Source organism: Dendropsophus ebraccatus, chromosome 4 (assembly GCF_027789765.1).
Source record: "Dendropsophus ebraccatus isolate aDenEbr1 chromosome 4, aDenEbr1.pat, whole genome shotgun sequence".
In the NCBI taxonomy this organism is placed as follows: Eukaryota; Metazoa; Chordata; class Amphibia; order Anura; family Hylidae; genus Dendropsophus; species Dendropsophus ebraccatus.
The window spans coordinates 166,682,952-166,709,830 of NC_091457.1; the positions used below are offsets into that span (position 1 = coordinate 166,682,952).

General features: G+C 45.9%; 2 protein-coding genes across 6 annotated transcripts in view; one reads left to right on the forward strand and one right to left on the reverse strand.

Moving 5' to 3' along the window:
* FNBP1L (formin binding protein 1 like) overlaps nt 1-8,615 on the forward strand; it is a 103,403-nt gene extending 94,788 nt beyond the window's left edge. Inside the window, exons 14-15 of one of the 2 annotated variants that reach the window (XM_069967703.1) lie at nt 295-453; nt 6,554-8,615. In XM_069967703.1, coding sequence (XP_069823804.1) covers nt 295-453; nt 6,554-6,561 — 167 coding nt within the window. In that variant the 3' untranslated portion in view covers nt 6,562-8,615. Of the gene's footprint in view, nt 1-294; nt 1,146-6,553 lie in introns of those variants that run through there. The other variant, XM_069967702.1, reaches the window with a different exon arrangement.
* Nucleotides 8,616-12,523: 3,908 nt separating this feature from the next.
* Nucleotides 12,524-26,879, reverse strand: part of BCAR3 (BCAR3 adaptor protein, NSP family member) — a 133,210-nt gene continuing 118,854 nt past the window's right edge. For 3 of the 4 annotated variants that reach the window (XM_069967705.1, XM_069967704.1, XM_069967708.1), the window contains 9 exons: nt 22,805-22,936; nt 18,284-18,726; nt 17,151-17,251; nt 16,407-17,035; nt 15,246-15,361; nt 14,673-14,841; nt 14,108-14,219; nt 13,343-13,555; nt 12,524-13,012 (listed from right to left, as the gene is read on the reverse strand). In XM_069967705.1, coding sequence (XP_069823806.1) covers nt 12,849-13,012; nt 13,343-13,555; nt 14,108-14,219; nt 14,673-14,841; nt 15,246-15,361; nt 16,407-17,035; nt 17,151-17,251; nt 18,284-18,726; nt 22,805-22,936 — 2,079 coding nt within the window. In that variant the 3' untranslated portion in view covers nt 12,524-12,848. The remainder of the gene's footprint in view (nt 13,013-13,342; nt 13,556-14,107; nt 14,220-14,672; nt 14,842-15,245; nt 15,362-16,406; nt 17,036-17,150; nt 17,252-18,283; nt 18,727-22,804; nt 22,937-26,879) is intronic. The other variant, XM_069967706.1, reaches the window with a different exon arrangement.

The window sequence follows — 26,879 nt, forward strand, 5'->3', positions numbered from 1 at the left end:
GTATCCACCAGTGCGGCTGCAAGTTCCAGGGGCTTTAAGGCAATAAAGGGGTATATAGTATATATTCACTCATCTCTAGTATACAGTGATGCAGTGAGACAATGTCCCTACAGAGCTCAGCTGACATTCACCACCAGAGGGCGCTATGCTCTAAAGGATTGAAGGATTAACTGGTTGTTTTTAGATTTTAATCTATTAAGTTTTTGTTTGTTTCTTTTTGCCTTTTTCTGATGTTTCAGTTTTCTGAGCGTTTCCTCAAAGGACGTTACTACATCTTGTTTCTCTCTCATCCAGGTAATAATGAAGGCACCTTGGCTATGAAGGAAGGAGAAGTCATGTATATTATCGAGGAAGATAAAGGTGACGGCTGGACAAGAGCAAGACGGCAGAACGGCGAGGAAGGCTACGTGCCCACGTCTTACATAGATATTACACTAGAGAAAAACAGTAAAGGTGCAGTAACCTATATCTAACCTTCCCCAGTACCAGACATGGGTGAGAGCCAGATGGAGGAAGGTGACGGCTGAACGGGAGATGATGATGATGATAAACTTGAGTACGAATAGGATAATAATGGCGGATGTTGTAGTTATAGGAGACGTAACCGGAGAGGAGCGGCCTTCCTTTACCGTTTGCCTTATACCGCAGCGTGCGTTCGGATTTTACACTGAATTTTGTTTTATAAAACATTTTCTACTTCTCTGATAGTGTTATAATATTTTATTACCCCGCGCCACTTGTTTCTGTCCGCTCTGGATGTAAATATATACAGGTCGTGACCCGATCCCCCCCACAAACCAGATTTAAATAAGGACAAAATACTGAGCCGAAATATCAAGGATTTTGACTGATTTTGTTCCCGCCGTGTTTTTAGCGATTTTTAGTTTTCTGATATTCTGACATATTTTATTCTCCAGCGGTTTATGACCAAATCCCTGTAATAACGCTGCAGATCTGCGAGGAACCCTGCTCCCCCTGGCCGCCATCTTTAGTATGGCGCCCGGTCACGATAATCCGGAGGTTCACTCCTGCAGCGTTGCATATTCGCTTGATTTCTTTCACTTCTTAAGCCAATATGTTCTGAATAAACTAAAACCTATCTGACCACCACAATAAATCCAATTTCTTTACGGAAATTTTTGGAAGTCGTGTCCTCTTCTGCTTTGTGATTTTGATACTTTGTGGTAAGATCTTACTAAACAATAGCCGGAGTAGCACCATGTGACATTGGCCGCCTGAGGCGGAGGCACAATGTGGTCTTTAAAGGGTTATCCCACGAAGAACGTCATGGTTATATAATTAGCCAAGCAAATAATATGCAAATTTTCCTTTATAATGATCTCTGACATTTCCTTATAGTATGGCGACACCTAGTGTTCACAGTCTATAGCAAAGTGCACGTCCACCACCTAAGTAGAGTGCCGAGGGACACACATGCTCAGTCACTACCCCATGGCCAAGTCTCTGCGTAGGGAAAGTAAGAAGGGACTATATCAGGGACAGGGAACCTTCGGGCCTTCAGCTGTTGCAAAACTACAATTCCCATCATGTCTGGACAGCCAAAGCGAAGCCAAAGCTTTGGCTGTCCAAGCATGATGGGAAGTGTAGTTTTGCAACAGCTGAAGGCCCAAAGGTTCCCCATCCCTGGACTATATTGTCAGCTGCCAGAGGAGGAAGGAGCATAACCACAGTAACTCGGCAGTATACCTAAGAAAATCCATTTTATAAGGGACCATATTATCAGCTGCCAGAGGGGGAAGCAGCAGAGCCTCGCAGTAATATTTCAGTATAGATGAGAAGACTCCTCTGTCAAGGCACTAAGAAGGAACCGTCCTGTCAGCTGCCAGAGGGGGAAGGAGACTGGTTTTGTCTAGAGACACCTCCCATGGTATTTTAAGGCTAAAACCTACTGCAAATTGTCAATTTCGCTAACAATAATGATTCCTGGGATAACCCCTTTAATTTGCATGCAGGAAAGATTAGAATTTAGTTAATGCTTTATGACGCAATGTAAAAAGCTTTGAAACATTTCAGTCTCTGCCGTCACCACAAAGATCTTATTGGTGATCAGCGCACCGCTTAACAGATTGAAAGAAAAATCATTTAATTGTAAAAAAAAAATGCACCCATTGTTCTGGTTTTATTTTTAATCTGAAAGGTCTCAAAATTCCTTCCTTACTAATTGTGTGATTTATCTGTATGAGGGTCGGGGTTCCCGTCTGTTACAGCCCCACATTCCCTGCTGTAGAGGTAACTTTATAATACTCTGATGCCTGCAGCCACCTCCAGGGGGAGCTCTCTGTATACGGCCCTCAGGTCCCCCTTATGTTCTGCAGAAATTCTACAGATTTACTGTGATTTTTCTATTGACCTCAAAGAAATCCACAAATCCAGATAAGTTGCCATTTTATTTAAAAAATTTATTAATGGCAATTCCCTGGTCCCCATTCATCTCTGTTCACCGCGCCTTTGTGTCCTGTCCACATGTGACCACTACAGCCAATCACAGGTACACCATTGTGGGTAACCAGGGACATCCTGTCCTGGTAGTGTGAGGGAGGGGGGAGTATAGTGTGAGGGAGGGGTGAGTATAGTGTGAGGGAGGGGTGAGTATAGTGTGAGGGAGGGGTGAGTATAGTGTGAGGGAGGGGTTAGTATAGTGTGAGGGAGGGGGGAGTATAGTGTATAGTGTGAGGGAGGGGTGAGTATAGTGTAAGGGAGGGGGAGTATACTCCCCCCTCCCTCACACTATACTCCCCCTCCCTTACACTATACTCTGCCCTTCCTCACACTATACTCTGCCCTCCCTCACACTATACTCCCCCTCCCTTACACTATACTCACCCCTCCCTCACACTATACTCCCCCCTCCCTCACACTATACTCCCCCCTCCCTCACACTATACTCCCCCCTCCCTCACACTATACTCCCCCCTCCCTCACACTATACTCCCCCTCCCTCACACTATACTCCCCCTCCCTCACACTATACTCCCCCCTCCCTCACACTATACTCCCCCTCCCTCACACTATACTCCCCCTCCCTCACACTATACTCCCCCTCCCTCACACTATACTCCCCCTCCCTCACACTATACTCACCCCTCCCTCACACTATACTCCCCCTCCCTCACACTATACTCACCCCTCCCTCACACTATAGTGTGAGGGAGGGGGAGTATAGTGTGAGGGAGGGGTGAGTATAGAGTATAGTGTGAGGGAGGGGGGAGTATAGTGTGAGGGAGGGGTGAGTATAGTGTGAGGGAGGGGGAGTATAGTGTGAGGGAGGGGGAGTATAGTGTGAGGGAGGGGGAGTATAGTGTGAGGGAGGGGGAGTATAGTGTGAGGGAGGGGGGAGTATAGTGTGAGGGAGGGGGAGTATAGTGTGAGGGAGGGGGAGTATAGTGTGAGGGAGGGGGGAGTATAGTGTGAGGGAGGGGGGAGTATAGTGTGAGGGAGGGGGGAGTATAGTGTGAGGGAGGGGGGAGTATAGTGTGAGGGAGGGGGGAGTATAGTGTGAGGGAGGGGGGAGTATAGTGTGAGGGAGGGGGAGTATAGTGTGAGGGAGGGGGAGTATAGTGTGAGGGAGGGGGGAGTATAGTGTGAGGGAGGGGGGAGTATAGTGTGAGGGAGGGGGGAGTATAGTGTGAGGGAGGGGGGAGTATAGTGTGAGGGAGGGGGGAGTATAGTGTGAGGGAGGGGGGAGTATAGTGTGAGGGAGGGGGGAGTATAGTGTGAGGGAGGGGGGAGTATAGTGTGAGGGAGGGGGGAGTATAGTGTGAGGGAGGGGGGAGTATAGTGTATAGTGTGAGGGAGGGGGGAGTATAGTGTGAGGGAGGGGGAGTATAGTGTAAGGGAGGGGGAGTATAGTGTATAGTGTGAGGGAGGGGGGAGTATAGTGTATAGTGTGAGGGAGGGGGGAGTATAGTGTGAGGGAGGGGGAGTATAGTGTAAGGGAGGGGGGAGTATAGTGTGAGGGAGGGGGAGTATAGTGTATAGTGTGAGGGAGGGGGGAGTATAGTGTATAGTGTGAGGGAGAGGGAGGGGGAGTATAGTGTATAGTGTGAGGGAGGGGGAGTATAGTGTATAGTGTGAGGGAGAGGGAGTATAGTGTATAGTGTGAGGGAGGGGGAGTATAGTGTATAGTGTAAGGGATGGGGAGTATAGTGTGAGGGAGGGTGGAGTATAGTGTGAGGGAGGGTGGAGTATAGTGTATAGTGTGAGGGAGGGGGAGTATAGTGTATAGTGTGAGGGAGAGGGAGTATAGTGTATAGTGTGAGGGAGGGGGAGTATAGTGTATAGTGTAAGGGATGGGGAGTATAGTGTGAGGGAGGGTGGAGTATAGTGTGAGGGAGGGGGAGTATAGTGTATAGTGTGAGGGAGGGGGAGTATAGTGTATAGTGTGAGGGAGGGGGAGTATAGTGTAAGGGTGGGTGTGTATAGTGTATAGTGTGAGGGAGGGGGGAGTATAGTGTGAGGGAGGGGGAGTATAGTGTAAGGGTGGGTGTGTATAGTGTAAGGGAGGGGTGCGTATAGTGTAAGGGAGGGGTGCGTATAGTGTAAGGGAGGGGTGCGTATAGTGTAAGGGAGGGGTGCGTATAGTGTAAGGGAGGGGTGCGTATAGTGTAAGGGAGGGGTGCGTATAGTGTAAGGGAGGGGTGCGTATAGTGTAAGGGAGGGGTGAGTATAGTGTATAGTGTGAGGGAGGGGTGAGTATAGTGTAAGGGTGGGTGAGTATAGTGTATAGTGTAAGGGAGGGGTGAGTATAGTGTAAGGGAGGGGTGAGTATAGTGTGAGGGAGGGGTGAGTATAGTGTATAGTGTGAGGGAGGGGTGAGTATAGTGTAAGGGTGGGTGAGTATAGTGTATAGTGTAAGGGAGGGGTGAGTATAGTGTAAGGGTGGGTGAGTATAGTGTATAGTGTGAGGGAGGGGTGAGTATAGTGTAAGGGTGGGTGAGTATAGTGTATAGTGTAAGGGAGGGGTGAGTATAGTGTATAGTGTAAGGGAGGGGTGAGTATAGTGTAAGGGAGGGGTGAGTATAGTGTGAGGGAGGGGGAGTATAGTGTATAGTGTGAGGGAGGGGGAGTATAGTGTAAGGGAGGGGGAGTATAGTGTATAGTGTGAGGGAGGGGGAGTATAGTGTATAGTGTGAGGGAGGGGGAGTATAGTGTATAGTGTGAGGGAGGGGGAGTATAGTGTATAGTGTGAGGGAGGGGGAGTATAGTGTAAGGGAGGGTGAGTATAGTGTAAGGGAGGGGGAGTATAGTGTATAGTGTGAGGGAGGGGGAGTATAGTGTATAGTGTGAGGGAGGGGGAGTATAGTGTATAGTGTGAGGGAGGGGTGAGTATAGTGTAAGGGTGGGTGAGTATACTGTATAGTGTAAGGGAGGGGTGAGTATAGTGTAAGGGAGGGGTGCGTATAGTGTAAGGGAGGGGTGAGTATAGTGTGAGGGAGGGGTGAGTATAGTGTATAGTGTGAGGGAGGGGTGAGTATAGTGTAAGGGTGGGTGAGTATAGTGTATAGTGTAAGGGAGGGGTGAGTATAGTGTAAGGGTGGGTGAGTATAGTGTATAGTGTAAGGGAGGGGTGAGTATAGTGTATAGTGTAAGGGAGGGGTGAGTATAGTGTATAGTGTAAGGGAGGGGTGAGTATAGTGTAAGGGTGGGTGAGTATAGTGTATAGTGTAAGGGAGGGGTGAGTATAGTGTATAGTGTAAGGGAGGGGTGAGTATAGTGTGAGGGAGGGGGAGTATAGTGTATAGTGTGAGGGAGGGGGGAGTATAGAGAGTGTAGTGTGAGTATAGAGGGGGGATTATAGTGTGAGGGGGAAGTATAGCGTGAGTGTAGGGTGAGGGAGAGTGAGTATAGTTTATTTTCAATGCTTTGATGTTTTTTGCCAGACTTGGTGACATTTTGTTGTGTGGATTTCTGCAGATTTGTTGCAGATTTTTAGCTCAGGGAATCTTATTATCTGTGAATTCTCCCCAAATAATGGCTGACGGCAGCGAGAACTAAATGTGAGAGCCGGAGCAGGGGGTTTGGAGCTCTGTAACAGAATCTCATATGAAGATAAATCATAGAATTATACCTCACAGAATTTTGGATCGATAGATAATGAAAAATTAGGTTAATTTAAGAATATGTCGTCTGTGCATCACTGAAGGCTGCAGGTTATTCCCACTGATACACGTGTAAATTCACGAAACCTCCCCGAGAAATACAATCCCCATAGTGCAATGTTCCCCAACATGTGGCTCTCCAGGTGTACACAGCTAGAGTTCCCAGCATGCTCTATAGCTGAAGGTGTCGGGGCATGATGTGAGCTGGTGGTGGGGAACCCCCCCATAGACCCTAATAACTGCAATTATATAGAAGATATATAGACCACGTTTTTCCTTGTGAAGCTTTCAGTTATGCGCCGTACGACATATTCGCCTATAGCGCTGTAATTCTCCGTGATCTGATTTATATTTGGATAATATAAATATCTGCCGCCTCCTATGTAGCGCCTTCGTAACTGTCCTCTTCTCTGTTTTTTCCTCTCGGACTGCAGGTTCCTGAAGAGGGTGTCTGTGAATCTGGGCGAGATGTGGAAGGCGTTTACATGCAGCTTCTTATAAGGGGAGGGGATTAGGCCGGGGACACATGTGAGAGCAGCAACACGCATGAACGCATGATACATACCTGCCATTCACTAACTTCCAGGCGCCCCGATTTGTCATGGTGCATTTTTCGCTTGCAATAGGAGATGCACCTCGTTGTCGCAGTCCGCCATTCCATCCTTGTTTTACAAATGTAACTGGAAAACAAACTAGTGAATGTCGTATCGTGCTGCACCCGATGGCTCTTATGTGCTCTGGCCGACCCTCCCAAGGCTTATCTGTCATAGTCTGAATGTCGCACCTTCTTCCAAATCATCCAATCTAATTGTTTTTATAGAGACCCCATCCCCCGATGTAATAAATTGCCGGCCCGTCTCCACGATGCAGCTCTGCACATATTCACTAGAGTGTTTTTCTCTTCCTCTTCCATCACATTGAAGCTTTTTCGCCTGCAGGTTTTTTTCTTGCCCGCGGCTGCCTGTGCCATCTACATTCTCGACCCCTAACCCTGTAGATTTGCATGAACCATGTTTCTCACCTTAACTTTTCTTCCAGTCTTTATTTCCCTCCACAGTCTCTACTGCCTGATCGCCTTCCTATCAAAACCACTATGTTTTTTTCCTTTGACTACCGATCACAAAACCTCTCCAGTCCAACGCTCCCATATGTTGTTTTTTGCTGCTACGATTGTCCATCCTCTCCAATAACTTATTACATTCCAGTTTATGTTTGGGACATCAATAACCCTCTATGTGTCTATGTAACTTGCACCTGCGCCATTCCTGGACAAGAGGACTCTCTGAAATCTGGTTCAAGTTCTGTGATCCGAAAGATGATTCTACGCGGGCTCACAGAGCGACTGGCCAAAGACGGGAGATCTTCATCATTGTTCTGTAGACCCCCCTGACTACTTTCCATTCAGACGCTGCCTTAAACTGGAGTGCCTCGGAGGTCGTTGCCAATGTATTGCTACCAGATCAATATTCCATAGTTATCAATTTGGCTTGGCTCAACGATTTATAATCCTGTCCTCAGGGAAGAACCTTTTTAAGATCGTATTTTACTCGTTTTCGTGGACCAGTTCATCGATAAACTTTTTGGTTCATTGCAGCTAGTTGTAACGTGTCTGGTGTTTACGACTAGCGGTTTCTGAGGATAGGGCTTGAGACAAAGCCGCTCTAGCATCCTCCCTTTTTCTCGTCTTCAGTGTATGAAGGTCGGACGCGATCCTTTACGCACTGGGGATGTCTACTGTGCCACAGCTGCTCGACCAGCCATCGTAGGTGTTTTTCTATGGTTAAGTATTCTGGATAGACCGTGCTAGAATCAAGACCATGTAACGCAGTGTTCCCCAACCTGTGGCTCTTAAGTTGTTGCCTAACTACAACTCCCATCATAAACTTTTATAAATTTTGCAAAACTACAACTCCCGCCTTGACAACTGTTTCAAAACGAAATTGTTCCAAAATGCCCATTCTCATTGTGTCCTAGCAATGCTACTGCAAAACTTTTACAGCCTTTTGCTTTCAGGGCATGTTGGGAGTTGTAGTTCTGCAGCAGCCGGAGAGCCACTGATTGGGGAAAACACTAATGTAACGCAATCATTGTATTTTGTTGATTGTCTTTAGGACTGTAGCGTATTTTTGGGTTAGGAAGTAACCAGTCCATTTTCTTGCAATGTTAAAGCTATTGCCAGGCAATCTTTTTATTGTATGAACCTGATAAAATGACAGTAATACTTAATAATTCTGTGCACTTTTCTTTTATAAACAGGTGTATTGCTGATCTGTTTTATAATGTACATATAGGTGTCTGAGACCACTTTAATCACTAGTCTCTATCCAAATTTGTGAATTAATGTGTGTAAAGAACACTACCTGGCTTAATGTTTCATTGGATGTATTAAAATAATGTATGGGTTTTTTTTATTATGTAGTTGCCAGCAAAGCGTATTTTTAGCTTAAATACTGGCGCCATGGCGTTGAAATAAACGGCTAAATTACTATTAAAACAGTGGAAGTGTAAGGTTCTTCTCACACCTCAGTTACAGCACATCAGCTCACTATACAGGAAGCTGGATGGATTACTGTATCTTGTTTTCAGCATTGGTTCTACCATAACAAAATACCCCTCTAAGGATCCTAGTAGACAAAGCGATTTTTTTTTTTTTTTTTTTTTTCCGTTTTCTTATGAGCAGTTTTGGGATCAACGTAAAATCGTTCATCTTAATCCACAGAATGATAGTCGTTAGTTACTATCGTAATTACAGTTGTTTGTATACTATGGGATATGATCGGTTGTAATTACGAATGAACAATGTGTATATACACCAAAAGATTTTCTAACTATTGGCGAACGATTAATGATGATCTTATGGTCAGCTCAAAAGATGCAGTCAAGGACACACACAAATTCTCGTTAGTCATTTGATCATTGCCGCATACACGATAATCGCCCCGTGTAATAGGGCCCTACATCTTGAATGGCTTGTGCCCTGCTGCCTGGTTGGAAAATGTTCTTACAGCATCTACCTATATTATGTAACTGGCAACTGAGCCAGCTTCACTTTACTCCATGTTTGATACATTTCTGCTGGTTTTATGCCTTCCCATCCCTTCTTTAAGCATTTATGCAGCTATGTGCAACTTCCTCCTATCTTTGAGTGTGGAGTGGTAGAGCATACATAAAGGGCAGCTCATACAGGCTGGAGATAGGGAGGATATGATGAGCATGGAGGGCAGATCACACAGGCTGGTGATAGGGAGGAGAGCATACATGGAGGGCAGCTCACACAGGCTGTATATAGGGAGAGCGTACATAGAGGGCAGCTCATACAGGCCGTATATAGGGAGGAGAGCATACATGGAGGGCAGCTCATACAGGCCGTATATAGGGAGGAGAGCATACATGGTGGGCAGCTCATACAGGCTGTATATAGGGAGGAGAGCATACATGGTGGGCAGCTCATACAGGCTGGAGATAGGGAGAAAGCATACATGGAGGGCAGCTCACACAGGCTGTATATAGGGAGGAGAGCATACATGGAGGGCAGCTCACACAGGCTGGTGATAGGGAGAAAGCATACATGGAGGGCAGCTCATACAGGTTTAGGGCCCTTGCACACTGAGCAATAGACAAGGAAATTGAACAGGAATCCGCTCTTAATTTCAGCTTGAAATTCCTCCTGTAAAATATGAACAGGGCAATGTCCTATTGTGTTCAATGGGATTTCCGCTCTGTTGTTCACACTGCAGAATTTCCTGCCACAGATCTGCTTTCTGCCCAAAGACCCCATTCACGCTGAGCAAATATGGTGAAATTCCGCCATGCTCAGTTTCCCGCTGTGTGTGAATGAGAGGGACTATGAGTTAGTCTATGAGCAGAAAGTGACCCGGACTTGGACACTAGCTGAATATGCTCAAGACAATGAAATCTATAGGCCCCATTCTGGTCAGTGCCCACATACATTGGCCTCTAATGTTTGACAGGTTACTGTGGTATATGTACCTTGGAAGGCACAACCATAGTGTGAACCCTCCATCAGGTAAATCTGGACCAGCTTCTATGGATGGCCGAGGACTCCACTACATGGTCATATGTGGGTGATATTCTGCAGTATAGAAATCTGCTTATACTGATACAACTACAAGAATAGTTCACATCGGGCTCTCAGAGTTCATACGTCAGTAGCCATGTAATAATGCTGTATCCCACTGCAGGAGCTTCCATCTTGGAGTAATGTAACGTAACTTGTATTAATGCTCATAAAATGTGACTTGTATATTGTGATGGATCGTGTCAAATACGCCACCGTGTGCTGGATTGGCACTGAAGCATTAGCATAATCGCTCTTTTCTGTTACCTGCCGGTGGAAAATATTTTGTATGACGTGTTCCGAAATACAATACCCATCATGCTATCTGGGAATAATAGTTAATACAATTGTTGTTGGTATGTAGTTATTTGCTAAGGCCTAACCAGGGTCACGTCAGACCAAGCCTGGTCACCATAAGGACCTGATACAGCAACCCTGCATAGGAGCTCCGGTGCATTTTACCATGCAGCTGCGTTATCTGCCGCCTTCTGAGGAAGTCTAGGTTCCTCTAATTTGAGACTGGTTGCAATTTCGAGGACCTCTTAGCTGTCTGTTGCCTATGTAGACCTCTGATTGGGTATAGACCACCCTTCTACTGCCTGGAGCAAGCAATTGTGATTTCTCTTAGGCCATAGAATACACTGGGCATAGATTGCGGACAGTATAGGACCCTTTGTATTCTATGGGCTAAAGTGCATCTTCCTTAAGCCGACCACAAACTCTGGATAAGACATAATAGATGACTACACGGGGGTGATTAACAGAAGGCGCGCCAATTTGTAAAAGTTAGGGTACAAACACACACACCGTATATGCAGCAGATTTGATGCTGTGTTCAGTTATTTAGATCTAATCTGCTGCGTATACGGTGTGTGTTTGTACCCTAAGTGTACAAGTTTTACTTTGCATGGACACAGAAGATAGGGACATGAAAGGGAAGTGTTCTTGGGGATGTGTCCGCACTTTTCCTGGCTTAATATTCATTTTTAATTGGTTCCCTTTAAACCAGACACTAGTGATGTTTGGTTATGACACAGGATGGGATTTCCACTGTGCTGCCGCCATATTACATCTGCAGAAATCACACAACGTATTACAGTAACAGCAAAGTGAAGGTCTGAACAAGGATCTAAGTCCAGAATTTATGCTGCGGATTTACCTCCTCGTTATCGTAAATGGGAATGTGATAAAACTCACACAATACCTCCAGCTGTGAAATTTATTTTATTCTGCTGTAAAAACCACAGAATCCTCACAATTTACTACAGATTTTCTGCAGTGATTTTGTACCTCACCCTTAAAGGGTTAAAAATAAGAACAGCACCACCCCTGTCCTCAGGTTCTCTGTGGTATTACTCTGCTCCATTCAATTCAACAGAGCTGCAAAACCAGCACACACGTTCTATGGAGTGGAGAGGCGCTGTTTCTGGAAGAAAGCAGCTATATATATATTGCCAAATACCAAATCGCTCCTTTAAGTTTCCCTTGTAGGCCACAAGTAGTGAAACCTGTTAGTAGTAGTGCTGGGCGGACCTGTCCAACTGTTTGGGTTAGGAAACGTTCTCTGAACACTCGGAATTTGATTTCCCACGGCTAAAGAAGTTGGACGCGGCCCTAGGAAGTCCTGGAAAACTTGGATGCGGCCATAGTATGTATGCCAATTGTTGGGTCTAGAGAACATCACCAAACCTGAACAGTTTGACACGTCCGCTCAACACTAGTAAGGAATCTAAGTGAATGAGAAGCGTTATTCCATCTACATTACGACCACAAGTCCAGTCTGACCGGGGTGTAATGACCTGATTTATCATCACAGACGTATATTGGGTGATACTGTTCACATAATTACACCAGTAGATTGGAGCTTGTAGTAACATGATGGTTCTCTGAACTGGCCTATAGGGTAACTCTTAGAGCATCATGTGACCACTGATATCCAATGAAAAGTAAACTTCCCCTTTACATAACTGTTTGCTGTGATCCAAGTGACCAGATACGGTTCAGTCCTTGTGAATTCCACGTACGATGCTACAATTACAGCTCTTGTATTCAGGTCGCGCTGCGTTTAGGGACGTACTTGATTCTAGTTCCTATCATCCTGCAGAAATTCATTGCGAGTCGTCCTGTAACGTTTGTTTTCTTTCACGTGGGTTTATTGGTTCAATGAATCATGTTGAGGATATTCCTGCGAAACTTCCTAATTGTCCTTATTCACTACAGTCTCATCGGTGCGATGCGTCGGATAGTATCCATCGTGTTATCGGAATAGGTGGCGGTTTACTTCCTCCAGGAATAACATCCACACTTATGGCCGTCTTGCTATTATGTAAAGTTTTGGCTCCGCCCATAGAACCTGATCCAAGCGCAGGCTTCACGCCTTAGTCAGATCATCGCTGCTATGGACACTTGTTGGCAGAGCAGAGTATTGCGGGATTACAGTCCTGCAGGCGTCCAGGACGCTACTAGAGAATTAGTAGCAGAAATTGGGTCGATAATTACATTAAATAAATAATTTGCTGTTTTAAGGTTTTTCTTTAAAAACAAAAAATTTAAAATATACATTGTACATATACAACGGGCCGTTCACCGAAACAGCACAAAGGCCAAATCCGGAGTCAGTCTCTATATTACAGGGCGTGGGCGGAGACGCCTCAGGAAGAGGGAGGTTCTAGTTTCCGGGACAGGGCGGTTAGGATCTGGCTGAATTTTTGGTATCGTTCAGCCTGGTTGACTTGGGCGCCTTTGCTTCCCCACAGAAGGCGCATCTGGAATTCTGTCTTAAAGATTTCGCTCATCTCTTCATCCGGCTTAAATCCTAAAAGCGAGAAGAAGAAGAAATCTCGGTCATAATCATTTAAAGGAATGAAAAGTGTTACAAATCCTGAAACTGCTGCTTCCTATAGAACATATATAACCGGGAGTCGCCCTTCGCACCACTGAGATTCCACATAGAAGATTTACTTCTATGGAAACTTCTAAATGTTTCTTCATCTGTAAAGTGATGGTAAAAGCCTCGGACCTCTCTGTACTGGGCGTCAGGCCCTCCATGTCCTGCTATACTCCATATTATGGTCAGAGACCCCCCTATGGCCATCTCCTCTGAGCTCACATCCCGAATGATGACAATGGTGTTTGTGTTGCTCACCCTCCAAGAGCCGCTCTGCGTTGCTTTGATACAAAGCTGCGTTCTGGGCAATAAATCGTGCCGTTTCCAGGTGACTGAAGATTATTTCACATCCTCTGTCGTGGTTTTCCCACCAGTCCATTCCATCAAATAAAGCAGACTGGCGCTCCAGCAGCAGGAGTACAGGCACCACCAGCGGGAACGTCAGATTCTCCTGGGCGCTGAGTGTCGCACCTACAAGAGATTATATGTGTGAGGAACCAAGTGATTCTATGGTCTATGTGTTATATGGACATCAAAGGACAAGGGACCCCCTCGCCCCCAGGAGCAGTTTGGGTGACCCAGACCATCGGCTCATGTAAATGGCCACATATAATAATCCCCTGTAGCTGCCATTGAAGGAGGCATCGACTTCCTCAGGCAAAATCAGTTATTAGACGGAAGTCTTAGAAGCCGTACCCATAGTGATCAGCGGACATCCCTGTCCATGGGTCTTGCCTGGTATTAAAATTTTAGCGCTACTGAAGTGAACCTGCAATAAGACAACCTGTAGACATGTGGCCTCAGCAGAGAGCAGCCATGTTTCTATATCCCTGTACATCCCGCGGCCCCCCCCCCCCATGGCTATAATTAGGTTATAGACTGTATCTCTGTTTTCCAAGCAGGACTCGGGCTGTCTCTACCTTCCCCCACAGAACAGGAGGACAGTGGGACTCAAATTCTGATGGTTCCTACGAACCTCGGCCCGGCTCGCTCCTCTCTAGGTATAATGCTCTGGTAACTCACCTGCTCCTTCATATAAAGCTTTGCTGAAGGGCTTCAGCTGCTTCTCGTAGGTGATCGCTGTCTGCGTATACTGATGTCTCAGAATGGTCCAGGTATTCTCCAGTCTTGTAATCTGAAGGAAATTAAATCTTATGTTACAATCAAGTCAGTAATATTCAGATTTACAACAAAGCAGCCGTACCCAGAACCCGATCTGCTCGCACTCCGCATTACCCGACTATCCCAGGAAAACAGAAACCTTTATCTAACTTTCCTGCACTGTGTCACTATATAAGGTGGTTTGTTCTATCCGGCTATGGAGCGTGATGGTTACACAGAACCTTCAGACACCAGCAGCAATGGTCATGTAACGCTAACCACCAGAAATGGCTTCATTAGGTGTGAAGATGGAGAAGTCACAAAGAGGAGGCGGGAATGCTAAAGAGCTCTAAACCATGGCTATTCAATGGTGGCCGGGCCTCGGTTATTTCCCTCCATGTCTAATTTCTGATAATATCAATAGACAATTATGAGATCACAAGTTTCTATTGACACAGAGGGTGTGATGTGGTGGAGTGTGCGTCACCTGAGGCATATCCAAGGCTTTCATGACTGAAGTAAATGCAAAGAAGTCTCCCAAATCCTTCAGTTCTACTGCCAGTTGGATGATCTTGTTCAGGGTTGCGACTCTTTCATCCAGATTACCTGTACACCCCAATATATCCACTGCGATCCCTATGGACATGGTGGTGTGCCTGTAATACATAATCAATATCAGACAGTTCAGAGGTCATTCACATATGTAGAGCAGTCAACCCCCCCAGATGGGAACACTGCATAAGAAACTGGAGACCTTGCACCGTGTTCCTTCAAACAGGCTCCAGCTCCAGTCTACTTGCTTGACTAAAAAAAATGGCGGCTGAAGATTTATGATCCAGAGTAATGACACCTAAGAATAACTACACAGGGTCCCAGGATATAGGTGTCTGTGCCCTCAGCAAAATGGTTACATGTGTTTCAGAGCCTCAATTCTCAGCTCTGCCATGGTGGTGGGTAGAGAATATCCTGCGCAGGTCTTTGTGGCAGCTGATCCTACATTACAGTGGCAGCTGCTTCTACCTATCGGCCTATGTAAACACGTTATATGGAGGATGTTTACCTCTCTATCAGGTCCAGACGCAGCTGGTGCCCGTGCGGCAGAGTGATCACCTCCAGTCCACAGCCAACTCCCATCATCTTCTCCATCTCTGACGAGACATCGAGTATCCTAGCGACCTGCAGGGTGCAAAGTGCGTAAATGACTGTCCAGGAAACACTGTGTTCATCGGCTGTAAACCTGTAGACAATCTATGTGAGCTTCTCATGAAGACCGAAGAGAAACAAAGACAGAACCGTCTCAGGTAAAAGTAATGATTGTCTGGAGATCGCCGAGAAATGATATCACAGGCCGAGGCCTGAGCAAATCTACAGGAAGGACTGAAATCGGATGAATCGGCCATCGACTTGTTTAGTCTTGTACAAGTCCGTCCACTTCCCCAGAGAAGCCGGACGTGACACAGTGCAGAGTCTCCTTCCAGGCTCCTCCAGGGAATCGGGAGATGTGGAGAATAGAACGACTTTTGCAAAACTAAATGAATCATTAGATTTGGATTTAGTGCAGATTTGCTGAAATCTATTTATTACCAATAGATTCTCGAGACGTTTCCTTTTCTCACCTCCCCGGAGATTCTGCTGTCATGAGGCTACAAATCAGCACATCAATGTCCCCAGCTATACACCCAGCCGTCCTCCAGAAGGAAGAGAGGCTATCCTCTTGTGCCACTTACTGGAGGTAGCGTCAGTGCTCACACCCTTAGGTGCCAATTACCAACCTTCAGGCCGATAATCATTCAGTGTAATAGAACACGTTGAAAAGTAACAATCAGCTGATATGCACAATGTCGGCTGATCGTGGTCGATCAACGTGTTTAAAAGATCAGCAATGGGCTGCAGCGGATCGCCACGTGCAATAAGAGCTGCGGCAGCAGATGGCGCTGACTTCGATGGGCCGCCCGCTGTTTGTGCGTCTAATAGCACAGTGAGGGGGAAGTGAGCGCTGAACTGACAGGTCGGCTCGCACATAGCGACATTTAGGCCACCTGCGTCTCATCTTACGTGTGGATTTTGATGTTTATTTTCTGCAGATTTGTCTGTAGAGTAAAACGTGTGAATCCATCCTTAGCATGAAATGATTCCATCTTGGCCTCTGTGTTTGTTAATCCAAGATGTCTGCTCCTACATTCAGCATCCCCCCCCCCTCCCGACAAGCGATGGTCTTTACCTTACAGTCCATGCAGAGGATGTGCCGGGCGATGGTCCGTGGGTCGTTGTTGGTGAACAGCTCCTTGGCCCGTTTCAGTAGAGCCGTCTCCAAGGGTTTGTTTTCGGGGGGAAGTAAAATGGATTTAAAGTCACTGGGATTGAAGGAGGAGACGTTCTCATACACCGGCCGGACATACTCCACCTCATCGGCCTTCTCTCCGCGTTCTGTCTGCGAGCTCTGCGATACACTGTCCTCCATGGCCGGGAAGCTCAGCTCTGAGTTACTGAGAGAGAACGTCTCCTCATCGTCCGCCTGCTGACTTCCCTTATAGCTGCCGTGTGGTGAATGTGTCGGCGTCCATCCGAGCTCCTCTAAGGGGGTCGGGTGCAGTTCACAATAGTTTGCCTCGGAGCTCTGCCATATTGTAGGAGACTGCGGCTGCTTTACGTACAAGGACTTGCTGGGTTTTGGAGGGGGTCTGGGGCACAGCTGACTGTCCGATCCCCTCAACGCCTCTGCAGAATGAGCCTCAGAGCTGAACCTCCGGATTTCTGTCGGGCTTAAGGTAGGTTCACTGCCCGTCCTGAAGACATGTGGCCTTGGCGTTATCCTCCCATCCATCCCTGGGGAGTATGGCTGCCGGCTGCCTGCAAACACATATAGCTATTAATATGGAGCATCTGATGGCGGATGTTTCACTTATGCTAGTGACTGAGGATACTGACTGGTGTGAACGGGATAGCGGGGGAGCCGCACACTCACCTAGCGGCAGGAAGCTTTCTGATTGGTGCGAGTTCAGTGGCTGCCTCTTCTCCCGCATGTTATCTAAACAAGATGGATGACTGCCGCTCTTCTCTTTATTTCTGGAAGGATGAAAATACGATCACGTTACAATTATATCATAGTAATATATCGTCCTATACTCTACACACAGCTGTTTGTTTGTGCAGGTTTGTACTGGGTTCTCTGGTTTCCTCCATGCAGATCCGCTTACTATAAGCCCGGCCCTAAGGTAACCGGTCATACATATAGCGGTAGATGGCTGAACACTATCATCCAACAAGTATCTCTCCTCATCCCCTCATACACAATAAGATAATAGAGAGGTGGGGTACAGACTCCTCTATCCCTTCTGGGCTCCCCTCTATCATCCTCTGTCCCCCTCTAGCGGTCTCCTTATACCCCCATACACATTAGATGGTTTCTGATCCCACTGAATGTCATGTACATGCCGTTACAGTATGATAGTTGTATATTAGTTATATATACCCATACACAGTATATAAACATGGCTTCCTCTATGCTCCGTGAAGTTAAATGTCTACACATTGTGGGACTGAAGACTTCTGCATATTGTCGGAAGCTTTTAGCGTTCTATCATTTTGGCACATACACACAGTTATACACCCGTATGGCCACTAGGTGTCAGTGTTCTATAATAGAAGAAAACTAGCAATAGAAACGCCATAGACTTGAAGGGGCCTCACAGTCCTGGAGAATGAAGGTCATTCTCTACATAATAATGAGATGACGGCTCCTGTGTAATGTCAGCGGACACCCGAAAAACTGATGAAAACATGAGCATTCTGCTGCTTATGATGTGAGGAAGAAAACCATTGGGGAAGCATAGTCGTCTGGTCACGGTGGTAACAACGCATATTACCAAACCATTTAGACCAGTGTCTCAGCAGCAGCTGAGAACTGGGGGAAGGAGACTGAATAGATAATAACAAGTCTGGAAGGAATTGTTAGTCTCACCATGGGCGGCAACATATGAAAAGTTATGTGTGAGTGGAGTACCCCTTTAAAGCTGCAGAACGCGGTGCTGAGGTGTTTTGTGATCTAATATTATTTAGTGATCATTTTGCTGTAACATTTCACCCGCTGACACGAACCTGACCAGATTTCCTCGGATCAGGCTTTGCTCCGGCGTCAGGCTGTGGCCGATATTCAGACTGAGTCTTTTGGGGGTTTCGGCCCGTTCCTCCAGGGCCCCCATTTCCAGCCTCCTCACTGGGGAGACCCCGTACTTCTCCTGGATGCACCGCAGCGGCACTGTCCTGTTTATGGGTTGGAATATGATGGCTCCGCTCTGCAGCGACACCGGTTTGCGGTTCCCCACGTAGTATCTCACCAGTGCCGGCACGTTGTCAAAGCTTTCGTGTTCGAACTGGTACTGGATGCGGCTGTACGCCTCATTGAGCCGGATGACCACTTTATTTATCTTGAAATGCTGCGAGAGGTTTTTCCACTGACAGGTGAGGACGAAGTTTCCCGGACTGGACAAAGAATCCCTGATGAGGAAATCTCCATCTCTCCGCACCAGACTCTCCGAGACCTGCAGGGAGGAGAAGATATATGACTGCATAGCACTACAACTCCCAGCATTCCCTGACCGCAATCACTGAGAAACCATGGGCTGAGGATCACTGATCTATACACAAGTATATATATATCATATATACAAGTGTCATCCTCTATTATATTTGATAGGGGGTCTGGGGGTAGATTATCCTAAATTATACATAATAGGGGGGTCCGTGGGGGTCACAAGAGACCCGGGATGGTATTGGACAACATATGAGCTACAATAATCTGCTGTTATTCCCAGTATGTGAGCTGTGGATGATGTTCCAGGTGTCAGAGGATGATGGGGGGGGGGTTCTCAGAGAACTATTGGGTTGGGTTAGAGGGGATGGAGCGCGGATAGCAGCGGGTCCCACCCTGACCTATATAATAGCTTCTATAATACAATATCCTATATGAGACTTGTATAATCCGAGGAGCGGCCCTGGTGCCTGTGTGTTATATAGAGGCGTCACATATGGCCGGCGGTGAGATGGGAATAGTCTCCTGCCCTCTCCTCTGACCTCCCGTCTGTGGCCGCACTCAGGGGTCACGTCTGGGGTCACTGCCATCTGATAGATAACCTGCCCCAGCGATAGGAGGGGGGGGCTGATTGTTGCTTTCACTTCAGCGATACAGACAGTCTACAATACCGAGAGATTACAGGGAGATCCCGGCCTCCCCGCTGTCCTGCGCTCACCTGCAGCTGCTGCACTCTCCCCTGTCTCTTGCTCTCTTACATTCTCTCTTTCCCTCTCTCTCTCTTGTGCGCTCTCAGTCTGTCTCTCTCTATCTCCCCCCTCTCTCTTTCCTTCTTACAGTCTGTCTTTCTCTCTCATCTTTACATCCTCCTGGGATCAGTCACTTATAATTACACACGTGCGTCCGTGTCACATGTAGCGGCTCTGGGACAAGAATGACAGATGTGAATGACCTGTTCTTTAACTGTTGGAAACCATGACTGCGCCCCGAGACCCCCTGACCGCACCCCGAGACCTCATGACTGCGCCCCGAGACCTCATGACTGCGCCCCGAGACCCCCTGACCGCACCCCGAGACCTCATGACTGCGCCCCGAGACCCCCTGACCGCACCCCGAGACCTCATGACTGCGCCCCGAGACCCCCTGACCGTCATGCCCCCCTCTATAGAGAAGAATGAATCAATTTTTTAAAATTCCCTAATTTGGCAAATCCAGAACTGTAGTGATTAGTTTTGGACAAATCTTTGGCCCCCACAGAGCCGCACATCTCCTGCGGGACCTCTGTATTGGTGGATGAGTGTATGGGATCCTCTGTATTGGTGGATGAGTGTGAGTGTATGGGATCCTCTGTATTGGTGGATGAGTGTGAGTGTATGGGGATCCTCTGTATTGGTGGATGAGTGTATGGGGATCCTCTGTATTGGTGGATGAGTGTGAGTGTATGGGATCCTCTGTATTGGTGGATGAGTGTGAGTGTATGGGATCCTCTGTATTGGTGGATGAGTGTGAGTGTATGGGGATCCTCTGTATTGGTGGATGGGTGTGAGTGTATGGGGATCCTCTGTATTGGTGGATGAGTGTGAGTGTATGGGATCCTCTGTATTGGTGGATGAGTGTGAGTGTATGGGGATCCTCTGTATTGGTGGATGAGTGTGAGTGTATGGGATCCTCTGTATTGGTGGATGAGTGTGAGTGTATGGGGATCCTCTGTATTGGTGGATGAGTGTATGGGGATCCTCTGTATTGGAGGATGGGTGTGAGTGTATGGGGATCCTCTGTATTGGTGGATGAGTGTGAGTGTATGGGGATCCTCTGTATTGGTGGATGAGTGTGAGTGTATGGGATCCTCTGTATTGGTGGATGAGTGTGAGTGTATGGGATCCTCTGTATTGGTGGATGAGTGTGAGTGTATGGGATCCTCTGTATTGGTGGATGAGTGTGAGTGTATGGGGATCCTCTGTATTGGTGGATGAGTGTATGGGATCCTCTGTATTGGTGGATGAGTGTGAGTGTATGGGATCCTCTGTATTGGTGGATGAGTGTGAGTGTATGGGGATCCTCTGTATTGGTGGATGAGTGTGAGTGTATGGGATCCTCTGTATTGGTGGATGAGTGTGAGTGTATGGGATCCTCTGTATTGGTGGATGGGTGTGAGTGTATGGGGATCCTCTGTATTGGTGGATGAGTGTGAGTGTATGGGATCCTCTGTATTGGTGGATGAGTGTGAGTGTATGGGGATCCTCTGTATTGGTGGATGAGTGTGAGTGTATGGGGATCCTCTGTATTGGTGGATGAGTGTGAGTGTATGGGATCCTCTGTATTGGTGGATGAGTGTGAGTGTATGGGATCCTCTGTATTGGTGGATGAGTGTGAGTGTATGGGGATCCTCTGTATTGGTGGATGAGTGTATGGGGATCCTCTGTATTGGAGGATGGGTGTGAGTGTATGGGGATCCTCTGTATTGGTGGATGAGTGTGAGTGTATGGGATCCTCTGTATTGGAGGATGGGTGTGAGTGTATGGGGATCCTCTGTATTGGTGGATGAGTGTGAGTGTATGGGGATCCTCTGTATTGGTGGATGAGTGTGAGTGTATGGGATCCTCTGTATTGGTGGATGAGTGTGAGTGTATGGGGATCCTCTGTATTGGTGGATGGGTGTGAGTGTATGGGGATCCTCTGTATTGGTGGATGAGTGTGAGTGTATGGGATCCTCTGTATTGGTGGATGAGTGTGAGTGTATGGGGATCCTCTGTATTGGTGGATGAGTGTGAGTGTATGGGGATCCTCTGTATTGGTGGATGAGTGTGAGTGTATGGGATCCTCTGTATTGGTGGATGAGTGTGAGTGTATGGGGATCCTCTGTATTGGAGGATGAGTGTGAGTGTATGGGGATCCTCTGTATTGGTGGATGAGTGTATGGGGATCCTCTGTATTGGTGGATGAGTGTGAGTGTATGGGGATCCTCTGTATTGGTGGATGAGTGTGAGTGTATGGGGATCCTCTGTATTGGTGGATGAGTGTGAGTGTATGGGGATCCTCTGTATTGGTGGATGAGTGTATGGGGATCCTCTGTATTGGAGGATGAGTGTGAGTGTATGGGGATCCTCTGTATTGGTGGATGAGTGTATGGGGATCCTCTGTATTGGTGGATGAGTGTGAGTGTATGGGGATCCTCTGTATTGGTGGATGAGTGTGAGTGTATGGGGATCCTCTGTATTGGTGGATGAGTGTGAGTGTATGGGGATCCTCTGTATTGGTGGATGAGTGTGAGTGTATGGGGATCCTCTGTATTGGTGGATGAGTGTATGGGGATCCTCTGTATTGGTGAATGAGTGTGAGTGTATGGGGATCCTCTGTATTGGTGAATGAGTGTGAGTGTATAGGGATCCGGTGTGGGGTTTATGGGGACGGGTTATATGAGCGCACTGGGTGACACTTTGCACACACTGGCGTGGGCCGACGGGTTGCGTGCTCTCTCTGGCTCAGTCAATGATATGAAGGCGTGGTGAGTAAACATGTCAGTGACAGCCGCCCGTACACCTGCTATACTGTACCGTATACTGTACTATGAAGCCTCAAACCGACCACAGTATACCGCAGCCTTATATATCGCTCCCACCATCTTTATTAAAGGGGTACTCCGGCTAAAATCTTCTTCTTTCAAAACAACTGGTGTGAGAAAGTTATATAGATTTGTAATTTACTTCTATGTAAGAAATCTCTAGTCTTCCGGTACTTATCAGCTGCTGTATGTCCTGCAGGAAGTGGTGTATTCTCTCCAGTCTGACACAGTGCTCTCTGCTGCCACCTCTGTCCATGTCAGGAACTGTCCAGAGCAGGAGAGGTTTTCTATGGGGATTTGCTGCTGTTCTGGACAGTTCCTGACATGGACAGAGGTGGCAGCAGAGAGCACTGTGTCAGACTGGAGAGAATACACCACTTCCTGCAGGACATACAGCAGCTGATAAGTACTTGAACACTGGAGATATTAAATAGATGTAAACTACAAATCTATATAACTTTCTGACCCCAATTGATTTTTGCTGGAGTTCTCCTTTAACCCCTGGGTTCCCTGCATCTTGGCTCACCTGGCGGGGGATCCTGCCGTGGTACCAGGCGTGACTGCGCAGATCTTCGCTGCTCAGCTTCAGCTCCTCCTCCAGCTCCTTCTTCAGCTTGTCCGGCGTCCCTCCATCCATAATATATCGATCCTTAGAGAACTGTAAGAAGACGGACAGGTGAGTGTGCGGCCGTCGCTCTCTACCCCACGGCCACCTCCACAGCCGGCACAATGCAAACAGGAACTTTCATTTTGTCACTTGTCACATGTTCCGTCACCAGCCCAGGGTGTGGGTGTAGCCGAGCCTGCGTGATCAAAGGCCGTTGTGCAGGGATCGGATACACGGAGGCTACACCTGGGCTCATCTGCGGATTACTTTCACATTTCCCAGCCGCCCTTTGTCCTGGGTTTATGAGCCTCGGCCTCTTATCGCTTAACCCTTCCATGACCGGAGGCCGCACCGTCCCCACATACAGGGAACAATAGGGAGGGATCTCTGGGGGGACAGCTGATAGGAGGGGATGATCGGAACCCTGGGAGCCATATTCTCATCATACAGATGGATCCCACAAATATCCCTAGAGATCCATCCAACCTCTACATCCATGGGACTAAACTTTATTTACCAAAAAATATAAAAATGACATCGATGCAAGAAAAACAAAACAATTCATGAATAAGAGCAGGTTCACAGTAGAAACACGTTGGCAGTATGTTCTTTTATTCTTGCATTGATGTGAGAAAAAAATGCAACAATGGTGTCATGTGACGAGGAACATTCTAAAGGGGCACTCCAGCTAAATCTTTTTCTTTCAAATGAACTGGTTTCAGGGAGTTATATAGATTTGTAATGGACTTCTATTTGAAAATCTTCCAGTCCTTCTCAGCTGCTGTAAGTCCTGCAGGACGTGGTGTATTATCGCCAGTCTGACACAGTGCTCTCTGCTGCCACCTCTGTCCATGTCAGGAACTGTCCAGAGCAGCAGCAAATCCCCATAGAAACCTCTCCTGCTCTGGACAGTTCCTGACATGGACAGAGGTGGCAGCAGAGAGCACTGTGTCAGACTGGAGAGAATACACCACTTCCTGCAGGGCATACAGCAGCTGATAAGTACCGGAAGACTGGAGATTTTTATATAGTAATTTACAAATCAATATAACGTCCTAAAACCAGTAAGTTGAAAGAGTGATGCAGAATCCTTGTGTAAGGTGCGGGATCTGCCGCAATATCTACAATGGTGGACGTCTCACACATATTCATTGTTTCATTTAGCAAAATCCACAGCAGTAAATCTAATTTGTGTTTCTTGTGGATTTGGGGAATATTCACATGTACTAATATAATATAATACATGTAATAAGATATATACACACTGCGCTAATGTAATATAATACATGGAATAAGATATATACACACTGCAATAATATAATACATGGAATAAGATATATACACACTGCAATAATATAATACATGGAATAAGATATATACACACTGCACTAATATAATACATGGAATAAGATATATACACTGCACTAATATAATACATGGAATAAGATATATACACACTGCACTAATATAATATAATACATGGAATAAGATATATACACACTGCAATAATATAATACATGGAATAAGATATATACACACTGCACTAATATAATACATGGAATAAGATATATACACTGCACTAATATAATATAATACATGGAATAAGATATATACACACTGCACTAATATAATACATGGAATAAGATATATACACTGCACTAATATAATATAATACATGGAATAAGATATATACACACTGCACTAATATAATATAATACATGGAATAAGATATATACACACTGCACTAATATAATATAATACATGGAATAAGATATATACACACTGCACTAATATAATATAATACATGGAATAAGATATATACACACTGCGCTAATATAATATAATACATGGAATAAGATATATACACACTGCGCTAATATAATATAATACATGGACTAATATATACACACTGCGCTAATATAATATAATACATGGAATAAGATATATACACACTGCACTAATATAATATAATACATGGAATAAGATATATACACACTGCACTAATATAATACATGGAATAAGATATATACACACTGCACTAATATAATATAATACATGGAATAAGATATATACACACTGCACTAATATAATATAATACATGGAATAAGATATATACACACTGCACTAATATAATACATGGAATAAGATATATACACACTGCACTAATATAATATAATACATGGAATAAGATATATACACACTGCACTAATATAATATAATACATGGAATAAGATATATACACACTGCACTAATATAATATAATACATGGAATAAGATATATACACACTGCACTAATGTAATATAATACATGGAATAAGATATATACACACTGCACTAATATAATATAATACATGGAATAAGATATATACACACTGCACTAATGTAATATAATACATGGAATAAGATATATACACACTGCACTAATATAATATAATACATGGAATAAGATATATACACACTGTGGATATTTCCCCCGCTACAACCAACCTGCGTGAACTTATCCTTATAGTGAAGATCATTTCTCTCTATTTTTATATATAAATTGTGCAGCGGCGCCATCCAGAGGACGCCGGCGATCAGCAGTCACAGAATTCACAGCTCTTATAGAGTTGGAATTTGCTTTACTTTTCGTAATATTATTAAGTGTCAACCGGAAACGTTCCCGTTATAACATCCAATGAGAGCAGCCGATATAAAGAGCGCATTATACTAATCAGCCCCCCTATGTAGTTCGGCCATTGATCTGGGGGATCAGCAGGACCCTGTATTAGGGAAACCTCATATAGAATGAATGTTATTTCCAGATGGCGGCGGCGGCGGCTCTAATCCTCCCATTAGCCGTCGCTCCTGTACCAGTCACCATTCTGGGGCCTTAAGGACACAAAGGAGTCTTTAGAAAACGCTTAAGAATATAGAAAATGTAATGAGAGGATTGTGCGGCTTATGTTACGGGTTCTGTAACCGGCTCTGACACCACCAGATCTCACAACCATAAGGAGAAAAGTAGAAGGATTCTAGAGTTTCTGGAGGCGGCTTTCTCTTTAAGACAAGGTTTGTTTTCCCTTAAGACGCCTCAGAACATGACTGGGGATTTTATAAGCCATTAAGCTACTGTGGTGTCCCACACCACACCACCTTTTTCTTTTCTTTTTGTGTCCAAAAAGTTCTGTGCTGGACTGTTCAGAAGTTATTTTATTGTTCACCACTAGATGTCAGTATTGTACATGTCTGAATATTGCACAACTGTAGTTACTAATGGGTTACTGTTATTTCTGTACCACATGGTTGTGCACACCAATGAGAGCTGCTCTTTTACCTATCTCCATCCTTCTTTCTTTCTGCACTCTCTTCACCACCACTCACAGGAGCTATTACACACCCTGTAGAACACTTATCCTCAAGATACAGTGCTAAGCACCAACAGAGAGGACAAGTCAGGGATCACCCCAACCCATGCCGTGAACATCTATAATGGTGCAGGATAGTATCCTATAGCAGAGGAACTGATCCTACAAGCCAACGTACACTATCTCGCAACGCAGGTGACACCGGGCCACCCTTGGACACTTCGCTCAATTCAGGTAACTAGGACTGGGGCTTGTGTCACCCTAGGAGGACGGGTCACCCGACACTGTAGGGCAACAGGTGGTACAAAGACAACAAAGGTCGAAACACGGGCACAAGTATTCTCCTTCTCTCAAGTATTCTTCTTTTGCTTCTTCTAAAGTTCCGGCAGAGCACAGTACTAAATCGGGTTGGAACTCAGCACTATTATTCTACTTTCTGCCTCAACAGCTCTCAGTACAGATACGGTAATGTCAAGTCTGGATCAGTTCTGTATTCTATTATTCACTGGTATCACAGAAGATTCGCCAGTAAAAAGAAAGTTTATTTATTCTACTGGGACTACTGGGTTATGAGGTGGGGATGAGGTGAGGTGGGATGGGGATGAGGTGAGGTGGGGATGAGGTGAGGTGAGGTGGGGGTGGGGATG